This window comes from Oncorhynchus gorbuscha, linkage group LG03 (assembly GCF_021184085.1).
Source record: "Oncorhynchus gorbuscha isolate QuinsamMale2020 ecotype Even-year linkage group LG03, OgorEven_v1.0, whole genome shotgun sequence".
Taxonomy (NCBI): domain Eukaryota; kingdom Metazoa; phylum Chordata; class Actinopteri; order Salmoniformes; family Salmonidae; genus Oncorhynchus; species Oncorhynchus gorbuscha.
Window position 1 is genome coordinate 44322345 of NC_060175.1, and position 23269 is coordinate 44345613.

General features: G+C 46.7%; 1 protein-coding gene across 1 annotated transcript in view; it reads left to right on the top strand.

Moving 5' to 3' along the window:
• LOC124031417 (receptor-type tyrosine-protein phosphatase gamma-like) overlaps window positions 1-23269 on the top strand; it is a 306478-nt gene that overhangs the window by 221304 nt on the left and 61905 nt on the right. The window contains exon 5 of the mRNA XM_046342630.1: window positions 12878-12973. Within this exon, the coding sequence (XP_046198586.1) occupies window positions 12878-12973 (96 nt within the window). The remainder of the gene's footprint in view (window positions 1-12877; window positions 12974-23269) is intronic.

A 23269-nucleotide genomic window follows, 5' to 3' on the forward strand; every position in this document is an offset into this window, starting at 1 on the left:
AGTACTGTATAACATATTTGTTTCTGTGAGTGGGTGTACACTTATAGATGTGGTATACAGTACATATTGTATGGATATAGGTGTGTGTCTGCACTTGCGTGGGTGCGTGTGCATGCTTTATCAGTTGGCCCAATGATTGAGCAGAGAAGTCAAATATAGAATTGTTAGAATATATTGCTAGAATAAGACCTGGTCGCAGCATGTACACCATAACCACAATAATCACATACATCGGATGCTCCCAACGGATACCGACACGCAAACATGACACTTTGTGTGATACAAATTATATGTTTCGATGTGTTTTATTTAGTTACTCTATAGGTTTCTTTCTAGGTTCCTGTCTTTCTAGGGAGTTTTTCCTAGCCACTGTGCTTCTACATCTGCATTGCTTGCTCTCTGCGTTTCTGTAGAAGTACTTTGTGGCAACTGCTGTTGTAAAAAGGGCTATATAAATACATTGATTGATTGATATTTGTTCTCACAACAATGCCATAATTCCCCCGGATAGGGCCTTTGTAATTGACGAGGTTATTAGTTATAATCTGAATAATTACTGCTCTGCTCTGGGAGTCACTCACCGGTGAGAGGGTGTGCTGAGCTATGAATCCACTCTGAGCCAGTACAAAGAGGAAATGAAACCTGGAGGAAACTAATTGGTTAACGTCATTAAGATGCGCTGAGTGAAGATGTATGGTCAATATGTTTATATCCCTGGGCGCAAGGACGGGCACAAATGGTTGGCCAGCCCTGGCCCGTGGTCAGCACAGTTTAGGTATAATGATGAGTGGGCCAGGTCACTTCCTCTCCCTGGGCCTTTGATGTGAGGGGAGATGTTGATTGTTTCTGTCTGAGGAATGTTCCATCTTCAGAGGAGCTGTTCTATCAGTCCCAGACGGCGTGAGAGGAGGAGGTATTTTTTGCGTGACCGTGACCCTACTCTGGTGGTTAGCATGTTCAAACCATCTCCGACCATCTCCAGGGGTCTGGCTGCTGTTCTAACTTTTGAGATTTGTGATGTTGGATCCCGTGTGGAGCGGCGGGTTGTTTGGAGTTGAGATGGAGCGTCCTTGTTTTACCGTGCTCTGCCTACCCTGTTTTTAAGCTACAGGAATGGAGAAATTGTGTTACAGACCCCCTAAGGCCATGAAACAAGGCATGATTCCTCCCCTGTGCTTCCCTTTCCTCTCTCAAGAATTATAGTTGTCTTCTACCCAGGTTTTTCTTAGCTGTTGATTTTGGTGTGCAGGTCGGAGGTCCCAGTGTTCTCTTCGCTGTGTGTGTGTGTTTCGTGTCTGTCATTGTTTACCAGTCAATACATCTCTCCTTCTCTCTGGCATCGTGGTATTGGAATGATAGTGTAGTGGGTGTTTTTCTGCTCACAATGGGAAATGAATATGTCATGTCCATTCTTTGCTTTCTTTCTGGGTGAAAATAATATTATGTTGTGGTTGCTCCTTTTCTTAAGGTTAGGAAAGGATTTATGCAGGGCAGGAATGAAGATTTACAGAGTATATATTTGTTTATCATTGTATTTCCCTCTGCATTGTCATGCTTCATGACTGTTGTTCCTCCCTATTCCCTGCTGTGACGCTCCCTGTGAGTTTCAGTAAACCCATATGGTATTGATATGAGTGAGGGGACCTGTGGTCTGTAACAACTCACAGTGACCTGTGTTAATCGAGCCTGGGATCACATCTTACTCTGTCTGTCTGTCTGTCTGTCTGTCTGTCTGTCTGTCTGTCTGTCTGTCTGTCTGTCTGTCTGTCTGTCTGTCTGTCTGTCTGTCTGTCTGTCTGTCTGTCTGTCTGTCTGTCTGTCTGTCTGTCTGTCTGTCTGTCTGTCTGTCTGTCTGTCTGTCTGTCTGTCTGTCTGTCTGTCTGTCTGTCTGTCTCTCTCTCTCTCTCTCTCTCTCTCTCTCTCTCTCTCTCTCACACACTCACACTCACACTCACACTCACACTCACACTCACACTCACACTCACACTCACACTCACTCATGTGAATGTAATGTAAATGAGACAGGCCTAATACAAAGCTGCTTGCTCTCCATAAGCCTGTGCATATTTGTCCAAGCTTTTCTGGGAACTCAGAGGGGAAAAGACCTTTCATTTCAACACGTTTGCATTCACTCGGGAATGTCAACAACCAGTCCCCTGGTTCCTTTGTTTGTGTTGTGGTTTATTATGTGTTTGTGTGTGTGTATCTGTGTGCATGTGTGTGTGTGTGTGTGTGTGTGTGTGTGTGTGTGTGTGTGTGTGTGTGTGTGTGTGTGTGTGTGTGTGTGTGTGTGTGTGTGTGTGTGTGTGTGTGTGTGTGTGTGTGTGTGTGTGTGTGTGTGTGTGTGTGTGTGTGTGTGTGTGTGTGTGTGTGTGTGTGTGTGTGTGTGTGTGTGTATACGCCTCATATTCCATGACTGGGACTGCATAATGATGACACAGGGGTGACATTGAAGTGAAAAGAGCATGGCATTGCTGGCACCATAGGATGTCAGGTCTGTCCTTCAGTGGGATGATATACTGGTGACACTCTGTACCTGGTCACACTGTATACTCTATGTCCCGTGTTCTCTCATACTCTCTATACTGCTGCTAAACCCATGGTCACTAGTGCTATTCCTGGTGAATAACAGGGTGTGCAGGCTTTTGTTCTAGCCCTGATTCAACTGAACAAGCTCTTGAAGCTCTCCAGAATCTCTCATCGTCATGTGAATCACACTGTGACCCACAACACAGCACATAATGCTCCAGGCAAACATGCAGCACAATAATAGTCTACCCTGGTTGCTGAGGTGCTCTCGTGTTCGGTGTGCAGTGTGTAGTTTTTTTCTGTTTATCTGACATGAGTATGGAGAAAGTGTCCCCACCTGCCACTTCTCTTCTGGGCTGAATGCAAAACGACCAGTGATCCACAGCCCTCGATACGGAGTGTTTATAATATGTAAGACCCCACCATGCAACCTGCTTTCACTCTATGAAAGGACACTGACTTAGCTAGTACTCTCTCTCTCTCTCTCTCTCTCTCTCTCTCTCTCTCTCTCTCTCTCTCTCTCTCTCTGTGTGTGTGTGTGTGTGTGTGTGTGTGTGTGTGTGTGTGTGTGTGTGTGTGTGTGTGTGTGTGTGTGTGTGTGTGTGTGTGTGTGTGTGTGTGTGTGTGTGTGTGTGTGTGTGTGTGTGTGTGTGTGTGTGTGTGTGTGTGTGTGTGTGTGTACTGTAGAGCTGCAATGCCGCTGTTGCCATCAATTATTATCTGACAGAAGAAGCTGATGGTGTTAAGGTTCCGTTTGAACACATGCTTTACTATGGGATCTGCAGTTGAAGTCGGGAGTCTACATACACCTTAGCAAAATACATTTCAACTCAGTTATTCACAATCCTAGTAAAAATTCCATCTTAGGTCACTTAGGATCACTTTGTTTTAAGAATGTGAAATGTCAGAATAATAGTAGAGATAAATGTATCCCGTCTTCTAGGAGTTGTGGGTTTGGAGTCAGGTGTAGAGAGCAGAGGGTTCGGACAATCGTATTTTATTCCGGTACAAACGGTCACGCCAAAACACTAGGCGCATAAAACACTAGGCGCATAAAACTGACCGGCCCAAACACAGGACCCAAACAGAAAATAAAATGTAAATGCACATCCACATCCTAACAGAGGAACAATCCCGCACAAACATAGACCTAACAGGCTTAAATAGACATAAATCAAGAACCAAAATAAGAGACAGGTGCAACCAATAAGACCAAAGGAACAGAAAAGGAAAAGGGATCGGCTAGTAGACCGGAGACGACGACCGCCAAGCGCCGCCCGAACAGGCAGGGGAGCCACCTTCAGTGGGAGTAGTGACATCATGATTTATTTCAGCTTTTATTTCTTTCATCACATTCCCAGTGGGTCAGAGGTTTACATACATTCAATTAGTATTTGATAGCATTGCCTTTAATTTGTTTAACTTGGGTCAGACGTTTTGGGTAGCCTTCCACAAGCTTCCCACAATGTTGGATGAATTTTGGCCCATTCCTCCTGACAGGGCTGGTGTAACTGAGTAAGGTTTGTAGGCCTCCTTGCTCACACACGCTTTTTCAGTTCTGCCTACAAATTTTCTATAGGATTGAGGTCAGGGCTTTGTGATGGCCACTCCAATACCTTGACTTTGTTGTCCTTACGCCATTTTGCCACAACTTTGGAAGTATGCTTGGGGTCATTGTCCATTTGGAAGACCCATTTGCGACCAAGCTTGAACTTCTAACTGATGTCTTGAGATGTTGCTTCAATATATCCACATAATTGTACTTCATCATCATGCCATCTATATTGTGAAGTACACCAGTTCCTCCTGCAGCAAAGCACCCGCTTCACGGTTGGGATGGTGTTCTTCGGCTTGCAAGCCTCCCCATTTTTCCTCCAAACATAACGATGGTCATTATGGCCAAACAGTTCTATTTTTGTTTCATCAGACCAGAGGACATTTCTCCAAAAAGTACCATCTTTGTTCCCATGTGCAGTTGCAAACCATAGTCTGGCTTTTTTAATGGCGGGTTTGAAGCAGTGACTTCTTCCTTGCTGAGCGGCCTTTCAGGTTATGTCGATATAGGACTCGTTTTACTGTGGATATAGATACCTTTGTATCTGTTTCCTCCAGCATCTTCACAAGGTCCTTTGCTGTTGTTCTGGGATTATTGATTTGCACTTTTCGCACCAAAGTAAGTTCATCTCTTGGAGACACAACGCATCTCCTTCCTGAGCGGTGTGATGGCTGCGTGGTTCCATGGTGTTTGTACTTGCGTACTATTGTTTGTACAGATGAACATGGTACCTTCAGGCGTTTGGAAATTGCTCCCAAGGATGAACCAAACTTGTGGAGGTCTCCATTTTGTTTGCTAAGGTCTTGGCTGATTTCGTTTGATATTCCCATGATGTCAAGCAAAGAGGCACTGAGTTTGAAGGTAGGCCTTGAAATACATCCACAGGTACACCTCCAATTGACTCAAATGATGCGAATTAGCCTTTCAGAAACTTCTAAAGCCATGACATATTTTCTGTCATTTTCCAAGCTGTTTAAAGGCAAATCAACTTAGTGTATGTAAACTTTAGACCCACTGGAATTGTGATACAGTGAATTTTAAGTTAAATAATCTGCCTGTAAACAATTGTTGGAAAAATTACTTGTATCATGCACAAAGTAGATGTCCTAACCGACTATGTATAATATATATATATATGTATATATTCGGCCCCCTTGAACTTTGCGACCTTTTGCCACATTTCAGGCTTCAAACATAAAGATATAAAACTGTATTTTTTTTGAAGAATCAACAACAAGTGGGACACAATCATGAAGTGGAACAACATTTATCGGATATTTCAAACTTTTTTAACAAATCAAAAACTGAAAGATTGGGCGTGCAAATTATTCAGCCCCCTTAAGTTAATACTTTGTAGCGCCACCTTTTGCTGCGATTACAGCTGTAAGTCGCTTGGGGTATGTCTCTATCAGTTTTGCACATCGAGAGACTGACATTTTTTCAAATTCCTCCTTGCAAAACAGCTCGAGCTCAGTGAGGTGGGATGGAGAGCATTTGTGAACAGCAGTTTTCAGTTCTTTCCACAGATTCTCGATTGGATTCAGGTCTGGACTTTGACTTGGCCATTCTAACACCTGGATATGTTATATTTTTGAACCATTCCATTGTAGATTTTTCTTTATGTTTTGGATCATTGTCTTGTTGGAAGACAAATCTCGGTCCCAGTCTCAGGTCTTTTGCAGACTCCATCAGGTTTTCTTCCAGAATGGTCCTGTATTTGGCTCCATCCATCTTCCCATCAATTGTAACCATCTCCCCTGTCCCTGCTGAAGAAAAGCAGGCCCAAACCATGATGCTGCCACCACCATGTTTGACAGTGGGGATGGTGTGTTCAGGGTGTTGCTTTTACGCCAAACATAACGTTTTGCATTGTTGCCAAAAAGTTCAATTTTGGTTTCATCTGACCAGAGCACCTTCTTCCACATGTTTGGTGTGTCTCCCAAGTGGCTTGTGGCAAACTTTAAACGACACTTTTTATGGATATCTTTAAGAAATGGCTTTCTTCTTGCCACTCTTCCATAAAGGCCAGATTTGTGCAATATACGACTGATTGTTGTCCTATGGACAGAGTCTCCCACCTCAGCTGTAGATCTCTGCAGTTCATCCAGAGTGATCATGGGCCTCTTGGCTGCATCTCTGATCAGTCTTCTCCTTGTATGAGCTGAAAGTTTAGCGGGACGGCCAGGTCTTGGTAGATTTGCAGTGGTCTGATACTCCTTCCATTTCAATATTATCGCTTGCACAGTGCTCCTTGGGATGTTTAAAGCTTGGGAATCCAAATCCGGCTTTAAACTTCTTCACAACAGTATCTCGGACCTGCGTGGTGTGTTCCTTGTTCTTCATGATGCTCTCTGCGCTTTTAACGGACCTCTGAGACTATCACAGTGCAGGGGCATTTATACGGAGACTTGATTACACACAGGTGGATTGTATTTATCATCATTAGTCATTTAGGTCAACATTGGATCATTCAGAGATCCTCACTGAACTTCTGGAGAGAGTTTGCTGCAATGAAAGTAAAGGGGCTGAATAATTTTGCACGCCCAATTTTTCAGTTTTTGATTTGTTAAAAGTTTGAAATATCCAATAAATGTCGTTCCACTTCATGATTGTGTCCCAGTTGTTGTTGATTCTTCATAAAAAAATACAGTTTTATATCTTTATGTTTGAAGCCTGAAATGTGGCAAAAGGTCGCAAAGTTCAAGGGGGCCGAATACTTTTACAAGGCACTGTATATATATATATATAGTTTGTTAACAAGAAGTTTTTGGAGTGGTTGAATAATGAGTTTTAATGACTCCAAACTAAGTGTATGTAAACTTCCAACTTCAACTGTATGTTAGGAACCCACAGAATACCTGAAATAGATCACAGGAGGTTGTGCTGCTTTGTGTAAGGATTACAGCAGCGTGGAAAATACAACTGGAATAATATTGACAATATTGATCATATGAGAAAGTGCCAGGAAATGTGTTTCATTACACAGCACGCACACACACACACACACGCACGCACGCACGCACGCACGCACGCACGCACGCACATGCACGCGCGCACGCGCACACACGCACGCACGCACACACACACACACACACACACACACACACACACACACACACACACACACACACACACACACGCACACAAATAAACACTCTCCAGAAGAATGGAGCTTCACCTTGACAGGAGATACAGTGAGAAGTGAGAGACAGGCCTGCCGTGTGTGTGTGTGTGTGTGTGTGTGTGTGTGTGTGTGTGTGTGTGTGTGTGTGTGTGTGTGTGTGTGTGTGTGTGTGTGTGTGTGTGTGTGTGTGTGTGTGTGTGTGTGTGTGTGTGTGTGTGTGTGTGTGTGTGTGTGTGTGTGTGTGTGTGTGTGTGCTGGTATGTGTCTTGCTTTATTGAGGTATTGCATTTAACTTCTCATCTTAAACAATAGGGAAGAAATATTTTCCGTTTTGCCAGGCTGATACATGTACATTGAGTGTACAAAACATTAAGGACACCTGCTCTTTCCATGACATAGACTGACCAGGTGAATCTAGGTGAAAGCTATGGTCCCTTATTGATGTCACTTGTGAAATCCACTTTAGTCAGTGTAGATGAAGGGGAGGAGTCAGGTTAAAGAAGGATTTTTAAGCCTTGAGACAATTGAGACATGGATAGTGTATATGTGCTATTCAGGGGGTGAATGGACAAGACAAAATATTTAAGTGCCTATTTGAAGTGCCTATGTTAGTAGGTGCCAGGCACACCAGTTTGTGTCAAGAACTGCAAAGCTGCTGGGTTTTTCATGCTCAACAGTTTCCCGTGTGTATCAAGAGTGTTCTATCACCCAAAGGACATTCAGCCAGCTTGACAAAACTGTGGGAACCATTGGAGTCAACATGGGCCAGCATCCCTCTGGAACGCTTTCGACACCTTGTAGAGTCCATGTCCCGACGAATTGAGGCTGTTCTGAGGGCAAAAGGGGGTGGAACTCAATATTATGAAGGTGTTCCTAATGTTCTTTACACTGAGTGTTTGTACACACACAAACCCTGTCACCCTACAGTGAAGCACCAATCTTCACTCCCCCTCTCTCTCGTACACACACATACCCACGTCCCACCACCCCCACACTTGATTTATTGATGATTCTGATTCTGAGACGCACAGTTGATGATGATGCAGTGTGTGTCTCTGTGGCTTTTGTATTTTCCATCTGAAACCCACACCACACAGATCCTGGTGTTGAGGATGTAGTGGTGTAGCTGTGTTGCGTTTGACGGAGCTGATCCTTCCCTGAGGACTTTAGGAGACGCTGAGGGATCTCTTTTCCCTGATTAAAAACCCTTTATCTCAGAACAGGACACACGCTACGTTCTTAAGCCCGCCCGCCTGGATGTGTGTCTGCGTGTGTGTGTGTGCAACTGCATGTGAGTTTTGCCTGCTGCACATCACCATGACAACCGGTCTGATGGACCATGTTGCCTGTGCTTTATGTCTGCATGTGTTTATGAAAGAGAGAGAGATACAATTAAAGCGGGCTCTAACTCTGAGTCTAACTGTATACCCTTCCAGTCTGGAGAGAGCTGTTTGTGCAAGCTTTTTAAGCTACAGTACTAGTCCTGTAGATCTGTGTGGATCAGTGAGAGCAGAGTGAACAACATATTGAGGACCATGCAGGGTGTTTTTTATGCAGTGCTATGGGAGAAAACTATTCTATAACCAATGTATGACCTTACGACTTCATGCTGGCTGTAAACAGAGCAGGCCTGTGTATAATTCAAGAATTCGGAGAAACCCCACAGAGGAGAGAGAAGTCAGAGAGCAGAACACACTTCCATTTTTATGTGCTGTGGCTTTGCAGACATGGTCATAAATGATGCAATTTGGAGATCCAAGCTGTTCCTTGAGAGAGGTGGAAGTTTTACAGATGGATGCCTAACACTTTCATTCATACTCTCTCCCTCTCTTTGTCCCATTCTCTCTCTCCCTCTCTCTGTCCCATTCTCTCTCTCCCTCTCTCTGTCCCATTCTCTCTCTCCCTCTCTCTGTCCCATTCTCTCTCTCCCTCTCTCTGTCCCATTCTCTCTCTCCCTCTCTTTGTCCCATTCTCTCTCTCCCTCTCTCTGTCCCATTCTCTCTCTCCCTCTCTCTGTCCCATTCTCTCTCTCCCTCTCTCTGTCCCATTCTCTCTCTCCCTCTCTCTGTCCCATTCTCTCTGTCCCATTCTCTCTCTCCCTCTCTCTGTCCCATTCTCTCTCTCCCTCTCTCTGTCCCATTCTCTCTCTCCCTCTCTGTCCCATTCTCTCTCTCCCTCTCTTTGTCCCATTCTCTCTCTCCCTCTCTCTGTCCCATTCTCTCTCTCCCTCTCTTTGTCCCATTCTCTCTCCCTCTCTCTGTCCCATTCTCTCTCTCCCTCTCTCTGTCCCATTCTCTCTCTCCCTCTCTCTGTCCCATTCTCTCTCACACTCTCTCTGTCCCATTCTCTCTCTCCCTCTCTTTGTCCCATTCTCTCTCTCCCTCTCTTTGTCCCATTCTCTCTCTCCCTCTCTTTGTCCCATTCTCTCTCTCCCTCTCTTTGTCCCATACACTCTCTCCCTCTCTCTGTCCCATTCTCTCTCTTCCTCTCTTTGTCCCATTCTCTCTCCCTCTCTTTGTCCCATTCTCTCTCCCTCTCTCTGTCCCATTCTCGCTCTCCCTCTCTTTGTCCCATTCTCTCTCTCCCTCTCTTTGTACCATTCTCTCTCCCTCTCTCTGTCCCATTCTCTCTCCCTCTCTTTGTCCCATTCTCTCTCCCTCTCTCTGTCCCATTCTCTCTCTCCCTCTCTTTGTCCCATTCTCTCTCTCCCTCTCTTTGTCCCATTCTCTCTCCCTCTCTCTGTCCCATTCTCTCTCTCCCTCTCTTTGTCCCATTCTCTCCCTCCCTCTCTTTGTCCCATTCTCTCTCTCCCTCTCTCTGTCCCATTCTCTCTCTCCCTCTCTTTGTCCCATTCTCTCTCTCCCTCTCTTTGTCCCATTCTCTCTCCCTCTCTCTGTCCCATTCTCTCTCTCCCTCTCTTTGTCCCATTCTCTCTCTCCCTCTCTCTGTCCCATTCTCTCTCTCCCTCTCTTTGTCCCATTCTCTTTGTCCCATTCTCTCTCTCCCTCTCTTTGTCCCATTCTCTCTCCCTCTCTCTGTCCCATTCTCACTCTCCCTCTCTTTGTCCCATTCTCTCTCTCTCTTTGTACCATTCTCTCTCCCTCTCTCTGTCCCATTCTCTCTCCCTCTCTTTGTCCCATTCTCTCTCCCTCTCTCTGTCCCATTCTCTCTCTCCCTCTCTTTGTCCCATTCTCTCCATTCTCTCTCTCCCTCTCTTTGTACCATTCTCTCTCCCTCTCTCTGTCCCATTCTCTCTCTCCCTCTCTTTGTCCCATTCTCTCTCCCTCTCTTTGTCCCATTCTCTCTCCCTCTCTCTGTCCCATTCTCTCTCTCCCTCTCTTTGTCCCATTCTCTCTCTCCCTCTCTTTGTCCCATTCTCTCTCCCTCTCTCTGTCCCATTCTCTCTCTCCCTCTCTTTGTCCCATTCTCTCCCTCCCTCTCTTTGTCCCATTCTCTCTCTCCCTCTCTCTGTCCCATTCTCTCTCTCGCCCTCTCTGTCCCATTCTCTCTCTCCCTCTCTTTGTCCCATTCTCTCTCCCTCTCTCTGTCCCATTCTCTCTCTCCCTCTCTTTGTCCCATTCTCTCTCTCCCTCTCTCTGTCCCATTCTCTCTCTCCCTCTCTTTGTCCCATTCTCTCTCCCTCTCTTCGTCCCATTCTCTCTCTCCCTCTCTTTGTCCCATTCTCTCTCCCTCTCTCTGTCCCATTCTCACTCTCCCTCTCTTTGTCCCATTCTCTCTCTCCCTCTCTTTGTACCATTCTCTCTCCCTCTCTCTGTCCCATTCTCTCTCCCTCTCTTTGTCCCATTCTCTCTCCCTCTCTCTGTCCCATTCTCTCTCTCCCTCTCTTTGTCCCATTCTCTCTCTCCCTCTCTTTGTCCCATTCTCTCTCCCTCTCTCTGTCCCATTCTCTCTCTCCCTCTCTTTGTCCCATTCTCTCTCCCTCTCTTTGTCCCATTCTCTCTCCCTCTCTTTGTCCCATTCTCTCTCCCTCTCTTTGTCCCATTCTCTCTCTCCCTCTCTTTGTCCCATTCTCTCTCTCCCTCTCTTTGTCCCATTCTCTCTTCCTCTCTTTGTCCCATTCTCTCTCTCCCTCTCTTTGTCCCATTCTCTCTCTCCCTCTCTTTGTCCCATTCTCTCTCTCCCTCTCTTTGTCCCATTCTCTCTCTCCCTCTCTTTGTCCCATTCTCTCTCCCTCTCTTTGTCCCATTCTCTCTCTCCCTCTCTTTGTCCCATTCTCTCTCTCCCTCTCTTTGTCCCATTCTCTCTTCCTCTCTTTGTCCCATTCTCTCTCTCCCTCTCTTTGTCCCATTCTCTCTCTCCCTCTCTTTGTCCCATTCTCTCTCTCCCTCTTTTGTCCCATTCTCTCTCTCTCCCATCTCTTTGTCCCATTCTCTCTCTCCCTCTCTTTGTCCCATTCTCTCTCTCCCTCTTTGTCCCATACACTCTCTCCCTCTCTTTGTCCCATTCTCTCTCCCTCTCTTTGTCCCATTCTCTCTCCCTCTCTTTGTCCCATTCTCTCTCTCCCTCTCTTTGTCCCATTCTCTCTCTCCCTCTCTTTGTCCCATTCGCTCCCTCCCTCTCTTTGTCCCATTCTCTCCCTCCCTCTCTTTGTCCCATTTTCTCTCTCCCTCTCTTTGTCACATTCTCTCTCCCTCTCTTTGTCCCATTCTCTCTCTCCCTCTCTTTGTCCCATTCTCTCTATCCCTCTCTTTGTCACATACACTCTCTCCATCTCTTTGTCCCATTCTCTCTCCCTCTCTTTGTCCCATTCTCTCTCCCTCTCTTTGTCCCATTCTGTCCCATCTCTCCCATTCTCTCCTCTCTTTGTCCCATTCTCTCTCTCCCTCTCTTTGTCCCATTCTCTCCCCTCTCTTTGTCTTTGTCCCATTCTCTCTCTCCCTCTCTTTGTCCCATTCTCTCTCCCTCTCTTTGTCCCATTCTCTCTCCCCTCTCTTTGTCCCATTCTCTCTCTCCCTCTCTTTGTCCCATTCTCTCTATCCCTCTCTTTGTCCCATTCTCTCTCCATCTCTTTGTCCCATTCTCTCTCCCTCTCTTTGTCCCATTCTCTCTCTCCCTCTCTTTGTCCCATTCTCTCTCTCCCTCTCTTTGTCCCATTCTCTCTCTCCCTCTCTTTGTCCCATTCTCTCTCTCCCTCTCTTTGTCCCATTCTCTCCCTCCCTCTCTTTGTCCCATTCTCTCTCTCCCTCTCTTTGTCCCATTCTCTCTCTCCCTCTCTTTGTCACATTCTCTCTCCCTCTCTTTGTCCCATTCTCTCTCTCCCTCTCTTTGTCCCATTCTCTCTCTCCCTCTCTTTGTCCCATTCTCTCTCTCCCTCTCTTTGTCCCATTCTCTCTCTCCCTCTCTCTGTCCCATTCTCTCTCTCTCTTTGTCCCATTCTCTCCCTCCCTCTCTTTGTCCCATTCTCTCTCTCCCTCTCTTTGTCCCATTCTCTCTCTCCCTCTCTTTGTCACATTCTCTCTCCCTCTCTTTGTCCCATTCTCTCTCTCCCTCTCTTTGTCCCATTCTCTCTCTCCCTCTCTTTGTCCCATTCTCTCCCTCCCTCTCTTTGTCCCATTCTCTCCCTCCCTCTCTTTGTCCCATTCTCTCTCTCCCTCTCTTTGTCCCATTCTCTCTCTCCCTCTCTTTGTCCCATTCTCTCTCCCTCTCAGATGCAGATCTACATGTATAACTCGGATGACTTTGACAGCCTCAGTGCTGCCATGCGGCAGAAGAGGATCATTGCAGCGATGTCGGTCTTCTTTCAGGTGAGAACATCTCTCTCATCTTTTAGGCTTTTCAAACAGAGGGTTTTGACATGACCCTCTAGCACTGTTGTATTCTAGCCTGGAATATATTCTTATTCATGTTCGTATACTAGAAGTACTTTACATGTATAATGTTATTGTTAAGTGACCCTATGGAGAGGGCCAAAGGGTAACAGTCTGCTTTCAGCCACTGATACGGTTGGATAGCCGTGGATGAGGGAGGAGTGAGGAATGTGGGCCGAGGTCAGGTCAGATGAAGTGACAAAGAAGAGTTCTATTACACACACACCACCTAGGTCCCTGCCTAGCAACAGATATGTATGGGCTGTCTAGATGTTCAAGGAGGAGACTCTGCCTAGTAGGAGGGTAAAAATATATGTGCTTGTGTAAACATGTCTTTGCAGCTGTGTGACCCAGTGGGTGAATAAAGTTGGTTTGAGCTTTGTCTAGTTGTCCGTTCTGTTTGTCAGAACCTAACAGCACTCTATACGGGGCATGGAACAACACACTGACTCCGTCGAAATCAATGCCCAATACCAGAAGTGAAACACGACATTACTGCTTTACCATCACAGCTGGGGAAAAAAATGTTCCTTTTGTTGTCTAAGTGTTTGCAGTGAGCACTGTGTTTGTCTGGAACTGCGACTGTATCAGGCTGTATTGTCTTAAGTGGAGATATAAGCGTTAGCTTGGCCTGAGTGTGCTGGCGGGTGGCTCTGTTGAGCTAGCAGTGGGCAGGGTCATGGTCAACTCCATCACACTGAATTGCCATGATTAAAAGTTCATTTGATGCCATCGATTGCGTAAGTGGGCTTTTACTTGGTCCATTACCTCTCCTTTAATACTCCCTTACACACACCGAGAGACATACACACTCGCCCACGTTTGCATAGTCCTCCAGTCCTCTCTCTTGGGTCCAGATTGGCCATTCTTTACGTTCATTGAATTACAATGATTCTGTCTTCTGCTCTCCCACTCTCCCTGGCTCTCTCTCGCTCTCCATCTATCTCTCTCCCCCTCTCCCTTGCTCTCTCTCGCCCTCCGTCTCTCTCTCTCCCCCTCTCCCTTCCTCTCTCTCGCCCTCCGTCTCTCTCTCTCTCCCACTCTCCCTTGCTCTCTCTCGCCCTCCGTCTCTCTCTCTCCCACTCTCCCTTGCTCTCTCTCGCCCTCCGTCTCTCTCTCTCCCACTCTCCCTTGCTCTCTCTCGCTCTCCGTCTCTCTCTCCCCCTCTCCCTTCCTCTCTCTCGCCCTCCGTCTCTCTCTCTCCCACTCTCCCTTGCTCTCTCTCGCTCTCCATCTATCTCTCTCCCACTCTCCCTTGCTCTCTCTCGCCCTCCGTCTCTCTCTCTCCCACTCTCCCTTGCTCTCTCTCGCTCTCCATCTATCTCTCTCCCCCTCTTCCTTCCTCCCTCTCGCCCTCCGTCTCTCTCTCTCTCTCTCTCTCTCTCTCTCTGTCTCCCTCCCCTCTCTCCCACCAAGCACTGCAACCCCCGCACCTTCTTATCCCATGAAGAATCAGATCATTCAATCTCTAGACCTCAGAGGTTGAAGTGAAACTGTGACCGCAATAACTAGGCAGATACATGCTGTATGGATCTCCAGAGATTCCATCTATGCTTTTGTTCTAATGCAAATGTGAGTATGTGTGGGTGTACTTTTTATAATGGCATTTTTCAATCTTTGATCTACTCTAACTCAAACACTTTCTACTCTCTCAAGCAGTAACCTGCACTTGCGTACGTGGGGGCCAAGTGTGTGCATGTGTACACTGCATGTACAGTGGTTCCTCCTTCAGAAATTGTGCGCTTACGCCACGTGACTTAGAGGTCATTTGTGGTTTAGTACGGTACCCTGCGTCACCACTACATTGCTCCAGAACAGCGCAAGGGGAAGTTAGAGCACTGATTATGCTTTTGGCTCCTACTATGTCTGTAGCTGACAATGAATGGGTGACATAAACCTAAATGGACTGATAAACTGATAATTGTGCACAACTTCAGTATTACTTACCTAAACTGTTGTTACACTAAGGTTTTAATTATTTGATTTTGTTAGGATTATTTTGCTCTTACTGTAGTACTGTAGGCCACTCCTGACCGGTCACGTTGTACAGCGCCTGAGTGGTGCAACGGTCTAAGACACTGCATAGCAGTGCAAAGCTGTGTTGTTACAGATGCTGGTTTAATACCTGTGCTGCCCTCGACTGGGAGACCCATGAGATGATTGTAGGTTTTTGGTTTCTCTCCCTCTAAAATAAGAAATAAATTATTCTAAATAACAAACTGGCTTTATTTACAAAATAGTAACAATTTCTCACCCCATGTTCAAGAATGGCCTTTTTCTCACTAATTTTACATTACTTGAAAACGAAATCATCTCTAAAATAGTGTTGTTGTTTTTTTAAAAGCAAATATTATTATTATATTAATAAAAAATTATATAAAAGCCTGTTGAATATTCTCACAGATATATTATTAACCCTGTTTTTAGCAGAACAATATACAGTGTAAGTCAGAAGTTTACATACACTTAGGTTGGAGTCTTTAAAACTCATTTTTCAACACTCCACACATTTCTTGTTAACAAACTATAGTTTTGGCAAGTCGGTTAGGACATCTACTTTGTGCATGACACAAGTCATTTTTCCAATAATTGTTTGACATCATGGGTAAATCAAAAGAAATCAGGCAAGTCTGGTTCATCCTTGGGAGCAATTTCCAAACGCCTGAAGGTACCACGTTCTGTACAAACAATAGTACGCAAGAGTAAACACCATGGGACCACGCAGCCATCATACCACTCAGGAAGGAGACGTGTTCTGTCTCCTAGAGCTGAACGTACTTTGGTGCAAAAAGTGCAAATCAATCCCAGAACAGCAAAGGACCTTGTGAAGATCCTGGAAGAAACAGGTACAAAAGTATCTATATCCACAGTAAAAACAAGTCCTATATCGACATAACCTGAAAGGCCGCTCAGCAAGGAAGAAGCCACTGCTCCAAAACCTCCACAAAAAAGCCAGACTAAGGTTTGCAACTGCACATGGGGATAAAGATAGTACTTTTTGTAGAAATGTCCTCTGGTCTGATGAAACAAATATTTGGCCATAATGACCATCGTTATGTTTAGAGGAAAAAGGGGGAGGCTTGCTGAAGAACACCATCCCAACCGTGAAGCACGGGCATGGGGGTGCTTTGCTGCAGGAGGGCCTGGTGCACTTCACAAAATAGATGGCGTCATGAGGGAGTTCAATTATGTGGATATGTTGAAGCAACATCTCCAGACATTAGTCAGGAAGTTAAAGCTTGGTCGCAAAAGGGTCTTCCAATTGGACAATGACCCCAAGTATACTTCCAAAGTTGTGGTAAAATGGCTTAAGGACAACAAAGTCAAGGTATTGGAGTGGCCATCAAACCTGACTCAGTTACACCAGCCCTGTCAGGAGGAACGGACCAAAATTCACCCAACTTATTGTGGGAAGCTTGTGGAAGGCAACCCGAAATGTTTGACCCAAGTTAAACCATTTAAAAGCAATCCTACCAAATACTAATTGAGTGTATGTAAACTTCTGACCCACTGGGAATGTGATGAAAGAAATAAAAGCTGAAATAAATCATTCTCTCTACTATTATTCTGATATTTCACACTCTTATAATAAAGTGGTGATCCTAAGTGACCTAAGACAGGGAATGTTTTACTGGGATTTAATGTCAGGAATTTGATTTGTAATGTATTTGGCTAAGATGTATGGAAACTGTGCGCGAGGTTCAAGGCACGATGGCAGGGAGCACGGGATGGGCCGCATAGCCGCGCACAGAAGACTGACCTAGAGCATGAGAAAGGGAGGAGGAGGAAGGGGGAGGGTAGTGGAACCCCACCCTGCCACACTGGCAACACTAAGGGGCATTGCACTTATCGTGGCGCTGACAAGGGAAACGTTCCCGCTTTTCTGTTCTTAGTGCCAGTCTGCACATTCAAACTAAAATAATATAACTAATAATGGCATCTTTATGCTTTCATTAATAAAATAATGGTAAAAATACTCTTTCAAAATGCCAATGTTTATTTAGTTATGGATCCATAATGAATTACTACGGGAATAAATATCACTGAATTCCAGAAATATCCTCCAATCCTCTATACTGTATGTAATTATTGGCGGAGAGTCACTCCATATTTTATGATATACTGTAGGCGACATGAGTCTCACTAGTGTTGAGTAATGTGCTGTTAAAAGTGGTGGAGGTCTTATTTATTTAGAAAGCATATTGAAGTGAACTATTTTAGCACCGTTTCGCGCTGCTCTGAGAAAAGAATGGGGACTGGTCTTGATAAATCAATGAGATTTTTATTTTCACTGAATCTCCGTTTGGGGATTGGTTAGACTAGAATTATAAAATTAGGGTGTAGAAATGTTATGCTCTTAGTGTAACCTTTATTTAACTAGGCAAGTCAGTTAAGAAGAAATTCTTATTTACAAGGACAGTGTCATGCAGGTGAAAGAGGACCCAAAAGCGACTTGGCGAAAACAGAGTCTTTAATCCAGTAAAGTAAATACAAACAAAAAACACAACTTTCACTCGAAATGACGAGGACAAACTGGAGACTCGATCTTGAACAGCAGGTGAACAGCAGGTTGCCTCGGGAAGGCACTTGAACCAGACAGACTCAGACACCTGCTCACCACGCAGCATCTGAGGAAAACACGACACGACAGGGCGATACACAAACACAGCACGGTGAATTCTAGACAAGGAACCGACAGGACAGGAACGGAACACAAAGGAAGAAATAGGGACTCTAATCAGGGGAAAGGATCGGGAACAGGTGTGGGAAGACTAAATGATTGATTAGGGGAATGGGAACAGCTGGGAGCAGGAACGGAACGATAGAGAGAAGAGAGAGCGAGAGAGTGAGAGAGGGAGGGGGAGAGAGAGGGATAGAAAGAGGGAAAGAACCTAATAAGACCAGCAGAGGGAAACGAATAGAATGGGAAGCACAGGGACAAGACAAGATAATAAATGACAAAACATGACAGTACCCCCCCACTCACCGAGCGCCTCCTGGCGCACTCGAGGAGAAATCCTGGCGGCAACGGAGGAAATCATCAATGAGTGAACGGTCCAGCACGTCCCGAGACGGAACCCAACTCCTCTCCTCAGGACCGTAACCCTCCCAATCCACTAAGTATTGGTGACCCCGTCCCCGAGAACGCATGTCCATGATCTTATGTACCTTGTAAATAGGTGCGCTCTCGACAAGGACGGGAGGGGGGAGGGAAGACGAACGGGGGTGCGAAGAAAGGGCTTGACACAGGAGACATGGAAGACAGGATGGACGCGACGAAGATGTCGCGGAAGAAGCAGTCGCACAGCGACAGGATTGACGACCTGGGAGACACGGAACGGACCAATGAACCGCGGAGTCAACTTACGAGAAGCTGTCGTAAGAGGAAGGTTGCGAGTGGAAAGCCACACTCTCTGGCCGCAACAATACCTTGGACTCTTAATCCTGCGTTTATTGGCGGCTCTCACAGTCTGTGCCCTGTAACGGCAAAGTGCAGACCTCACCCTCCTCCAGGTGCGCTCACAACGTTGGACAAACGCTTGAGCGGAGGGAACGCTGGACTCGGCAAGCTGGGATGAGAACAGAGGAGGCTGGTAACCCAGACTACTCTGAAACGGAGATAACCCGGTAGCAGACGAAGGAAGCGAATTGTGAGCGTATTCTGCCCAGGGGAGCTGTTCTGCCCAAGACGCAGGGTTTCTGAAAGAAAGGCTGCGTAGTATGCGACCAATCGTCTGATTGGCCCTCTCTGCTTGACCGTTAGACTGGGGATGAAACCCGGAAGAGAGACTGACGGACGCACCAATCAAACGACAGAACTCCCTCCAAAACTGTGACGTGAATTGCGGGCCTCTGTCTGAAACGGCGTCTAACGGGAGGCCATGAATTCTGAATACATTCTCGATAATGATTTGTGCCGTCTCCTTAGCGGAAGGAAGTTTAGCGAGGGAATGAAATGTGCCGCCTTAGAGAACCTATCGACAACCGTAAGAATCACAGTCTTCCCCGCAGACAAAGGCAGACCGGTAATGAAGTCTAGGGCGATGTGAGACCATGGTCGAGAAGGAATGGGGAGCGGTCTGAGACGACCGGCAGGAGGAGAGTTACCCGACTTAGTCTGCGCGCAGTCCGAACAAGCAGCCACGAAACGGCGCGTGTCACGCTCCTGAGTCGGCCACCAAAAGCGCTGGCGAATAGACGCAAGAGTGCCTCGAACACCGGGATGACCAGCTAACTTGGCAGAGTGAGCCCACTGAAGAACAGCCAGACGAGTGGAAACAGGAACGAAAAGGAGGTTACTAGGACAAGCGCGCGGCGACGCAGTGTGCGTGAGTGCTTGCTTAACCTGTCTTTCAATTCCCCAGACTGTTAACCCGACAACACGCCCATAAGGAAGAATCCCCTCGGGATCAGTAGAAGCCACAGAAGAACTAAACAGACGGGATAAGGCATCAGGCTTGGTGTTCTTGCTACCCGGACGGTAAGAAATCACAAACTCGAAACGAGCGAAAAACAACGCCCAACGAGCTTGACGGGCATTAAGTCGTTTGGCAGAATGGATGTACTCAAGGTTCTTATGGTCTGTCCAAACGACAAAAGGAACGGTCGCCCCCTCCAACCACTGTCGCCATTCGCCTAGGGCTAAGCGGATGGCGAGCAGTTCACGGTTACCCACATCATAGTTGCGCTCAGATGGCGACAGGCGATGAGAAAAATAAGCGCAAGGATGAACCTTATCGTCAGACTGGAAGCGCTGGGATAGAATGGCTCCCACGCCTACCTCTGAAGCGTCAACCTCGACAATGAATTGTCTAGTGACGTCAGGAGTAACGAGGATAGGAGCGGACGTAAAACGTTCTTTTAGAAGATCAAAAGCTCCCTGGGCGGAACCGGACCACTTAAAACACGTCTTGACAGAAGTAAGAGCTGTGAGAGGGGCAGCAACTTGACCGAAATTACGAATGAAACGCCGATAGAAATTAGCGAAACCTAAAAAGCGCTGCAACTCGACACGTGACCTTGGAACGGGCCAATCACTGACAGCTTGGACCTTAGCGGAATCCATCTGAATGCCTTCAGCGGAAATAACGGAACCGAGAAAAGTAACGGAGGAGACATGAAAAGAGCACTTCTCAGACTTTACGTAGAGACAATTCTCTAAAAGGCGCTGTAGAACACGTCGAACGTGCTGAACATGAATCTCGAGTGACGGAGAAAAATCAGGATATCGTCAAGATAGACAAAAACAAAGATGTTCAGCATGTCTCTCAGAACATCATTAACTAATGCCTGAAAAACAGCTGGCGCATTGGCGAGACCAAACGGCAGAACCCGGTACTCAAAATGCCCTAACGGAGTGTTAAACGCCGTTTTCCACTCGTCCCCCTCTCTGATGCGCACGAGATGGTAAGCGTTACGAAGGTCCAACTTAGTAAAGCACCTGGCTCCCTGCAGAATCTCGAAGGCTGATGACATAAGGGGAAGCGGATAACGATTCTTAACCGTTATGTCATTCAGCCCTCGATAATCCACGCAGGGGCGCAGAGTACCGTCCTTCTTCTTAACAAAAGAACCCCGCCCCGGCCGGAGAGGAAGAAGGCACTATGGTACCGGCGTCAAGAGACACAGACAAATAATCCTCGAGAGCCTTACGTTCGGGAGCCGACAGAGAGTATAGTCTACCCCGAGGAGGAGTGGTCCCCGGAAGGAGATCAATACTACAATCATACGACCGGTGAGGAGGAAGGGAGTTGGCTCGGGACCGACTGAAGACCGTGCGCAGATCATGATATTCCTCCGGCACTCCTGTCAAATCGCCAGGTTCCTCCTGAGAAGTAGGGACAGAAGAAACGGGAGGGATGGCAGACATTAAACACTTCACATGACAAGAAACGTTCCAGGATAGGATAGAATTACTAGACCAATTAATAGAAGGATTATGACATACTAGCCAGGGATGACCCAAAACAACAGGTGTAAACGGTGAACGAAAAATCAAAAAAGAAATAGTCTCACTGTGGTTACCAGATACTGTGAGGGTTAAAGGTAGTGTCTCAAATCTGATACTGGGAAGATGACTACCATCTAAGGCGAACATGGGCGTAGGCTTCTCTAACTCTCTGAAAGGAATGTCATGTTTCCGAACCCATGCTTCGTCCATGAAACAACCCTCAGCCCCAGAGTCTATCAAGGCACTACATGTAGCACCCGAACCGGTCCAGCGTAGATGGACCGACAAAGTAGTACAGGATTTTGATGGAGAGACTTGAGTAGTTGCGCTCACCTGTAGCCCTCCGCTTACAGATGAGCTCTGGCTTTACTGGACATGAATTAACAAAATGTCCAGCAACTCCGCAATAGAGGCACAGGCGGTTGGTGATCCTCCGTTCCCTCTCCTTAGTCGAGATGCGAATCCCTCCCAGCTGCATGGGCTCAGACTCTGAGCCAGAGGAGGGAGATGGTTGCGATGCGGAGCAGGGAAACACCGTTGATGCGAGCTCTCTTCCACGAGCCCGGTGACGAAGATCTACCCGTCGTTCTATGCGGATGGCGAGAGCAATCAAAGAGTCCACATCTGAAGGAACCTCCCGGGAGAGAATCTCATCCTTAACCACTGCGTGGAGTCCCTCCAGAAAACGAGCGAGCAGCGCCGGCTCGTTCCACTCACTAGAGGCAGCAAGAGTGCGAAACTCAATAGAATAATCCGTTATGGACCGTTCACCTTGGCATAAGGAAGCCAGGGCCCTAGAAGCCTCCCTAACAAAAACTGAACGGTCAAAAACCCAAATCATCTCCTCTTTAAAGTTCTGGAACTTGTTAGAGCAATCAGCCCTTGCCTCCCAGATAGCTGTGCCCCATTCTCGAGCCCGGCCAGTAAGGAGTGAAATGACGTAAGCAACCCGAGCTCTCTCTCTAGAGTATGTGTTGGGTTGGAGAGAGAACACAATCTCACACTGCGTGAGAAAGGAGCGGCACTCAGTGGGCTGCCCGGAGTAGCAAGGTGGGTTATTAACCCTAGGTTCTGGAGGCTCGGCAGGCCAGGAAGTAACAGGTGGCACGAGACGTAGACTCTGGAACTGTCCAGAGAGGTCGGAAACCTGAGCGGCCAGGTTCTCCACGGCATGGCGAGCAGCAGACAATTCCTGCTCGTGTCTGCCGAGCATGGCTCCTTGGATCTCGACGGCAGTGTAACGAGCGTCTGAAGTCGCTGGGTCCATTCCTTGGTCGGTTCCTTCTGTCATGCAGGTGAAAGAGGACCCAAAAGCGACTTGGCGAAAACAGAGTCTTTAATCCAGTAAAGTAAATACAAACAAAAAACACAACTTTCACTCGAAATGACGAGGACAAACTGGAGACTCGATCTTGAACAGCAGGTGAGCAGCAGGTTGCCTCGGGAAGGCACTTGAACCAGACAGACTCAGACACCTGCTCACCACGCAGCATCTGAGGAAAACACGACACGACAGGGCGATACACAAACACAGCACGGTGAATTCTAGACAAGGAACCGACAGGACAGGAACGGAACACAAAGGAAGAAATAGGGACTCTAATCAGGGGAAAGGATCGGGAACAGGTGTGGGAAGACTAAATGATTGATTAGGGGAATGGGAACAGCTGGGAGCAGGAACGGAACGATAGAGAGAAGAGAGAGCGAGAGAGTGAGAGAGGGAGGGGGAGAGAGAGGGATAGAAAGAGGGAAAGAACCTAATAAGACCAGCAGAGGGAAACGAATAGAATGGGAAGCACAGGGACAAGACAAGATAATAAATGACAAAACATGACAGACAGCCTACTCCTTCCTCCCCATCAGGGAATTGAACCTCGATCTCCCGCATGCCTGCATTCTCTAGTACAGCCACTATTGAAGGCTATCAAATGCTTCTCAAATATGCCTTCTGGTGGTCAAACTAGCACTAACTAGCATTAATGGTACCAGTGGTTCACACTTAAATAACGTGCGATATAATTCTGCGGCACTATGCAAGCTGCGCCGCAGTACGCTGCAACTTTTAAAGGAAGAACCACTGTAACAACGCCCAATGTAGAATGCAGAGCACAGAGAAACTGATAGACTTATTTTCACACAAACACACATACACACACACACAATGAGCCCCCAAACTGATTGCCAGATAGCCAGTATCTGGTAGACTTGGAGAGTGGATGTATCACTCGGGGTGGTTATCGTGATGAGGTATCCTGTTCAAAAGTGAGGCTTCCCTTTATGGT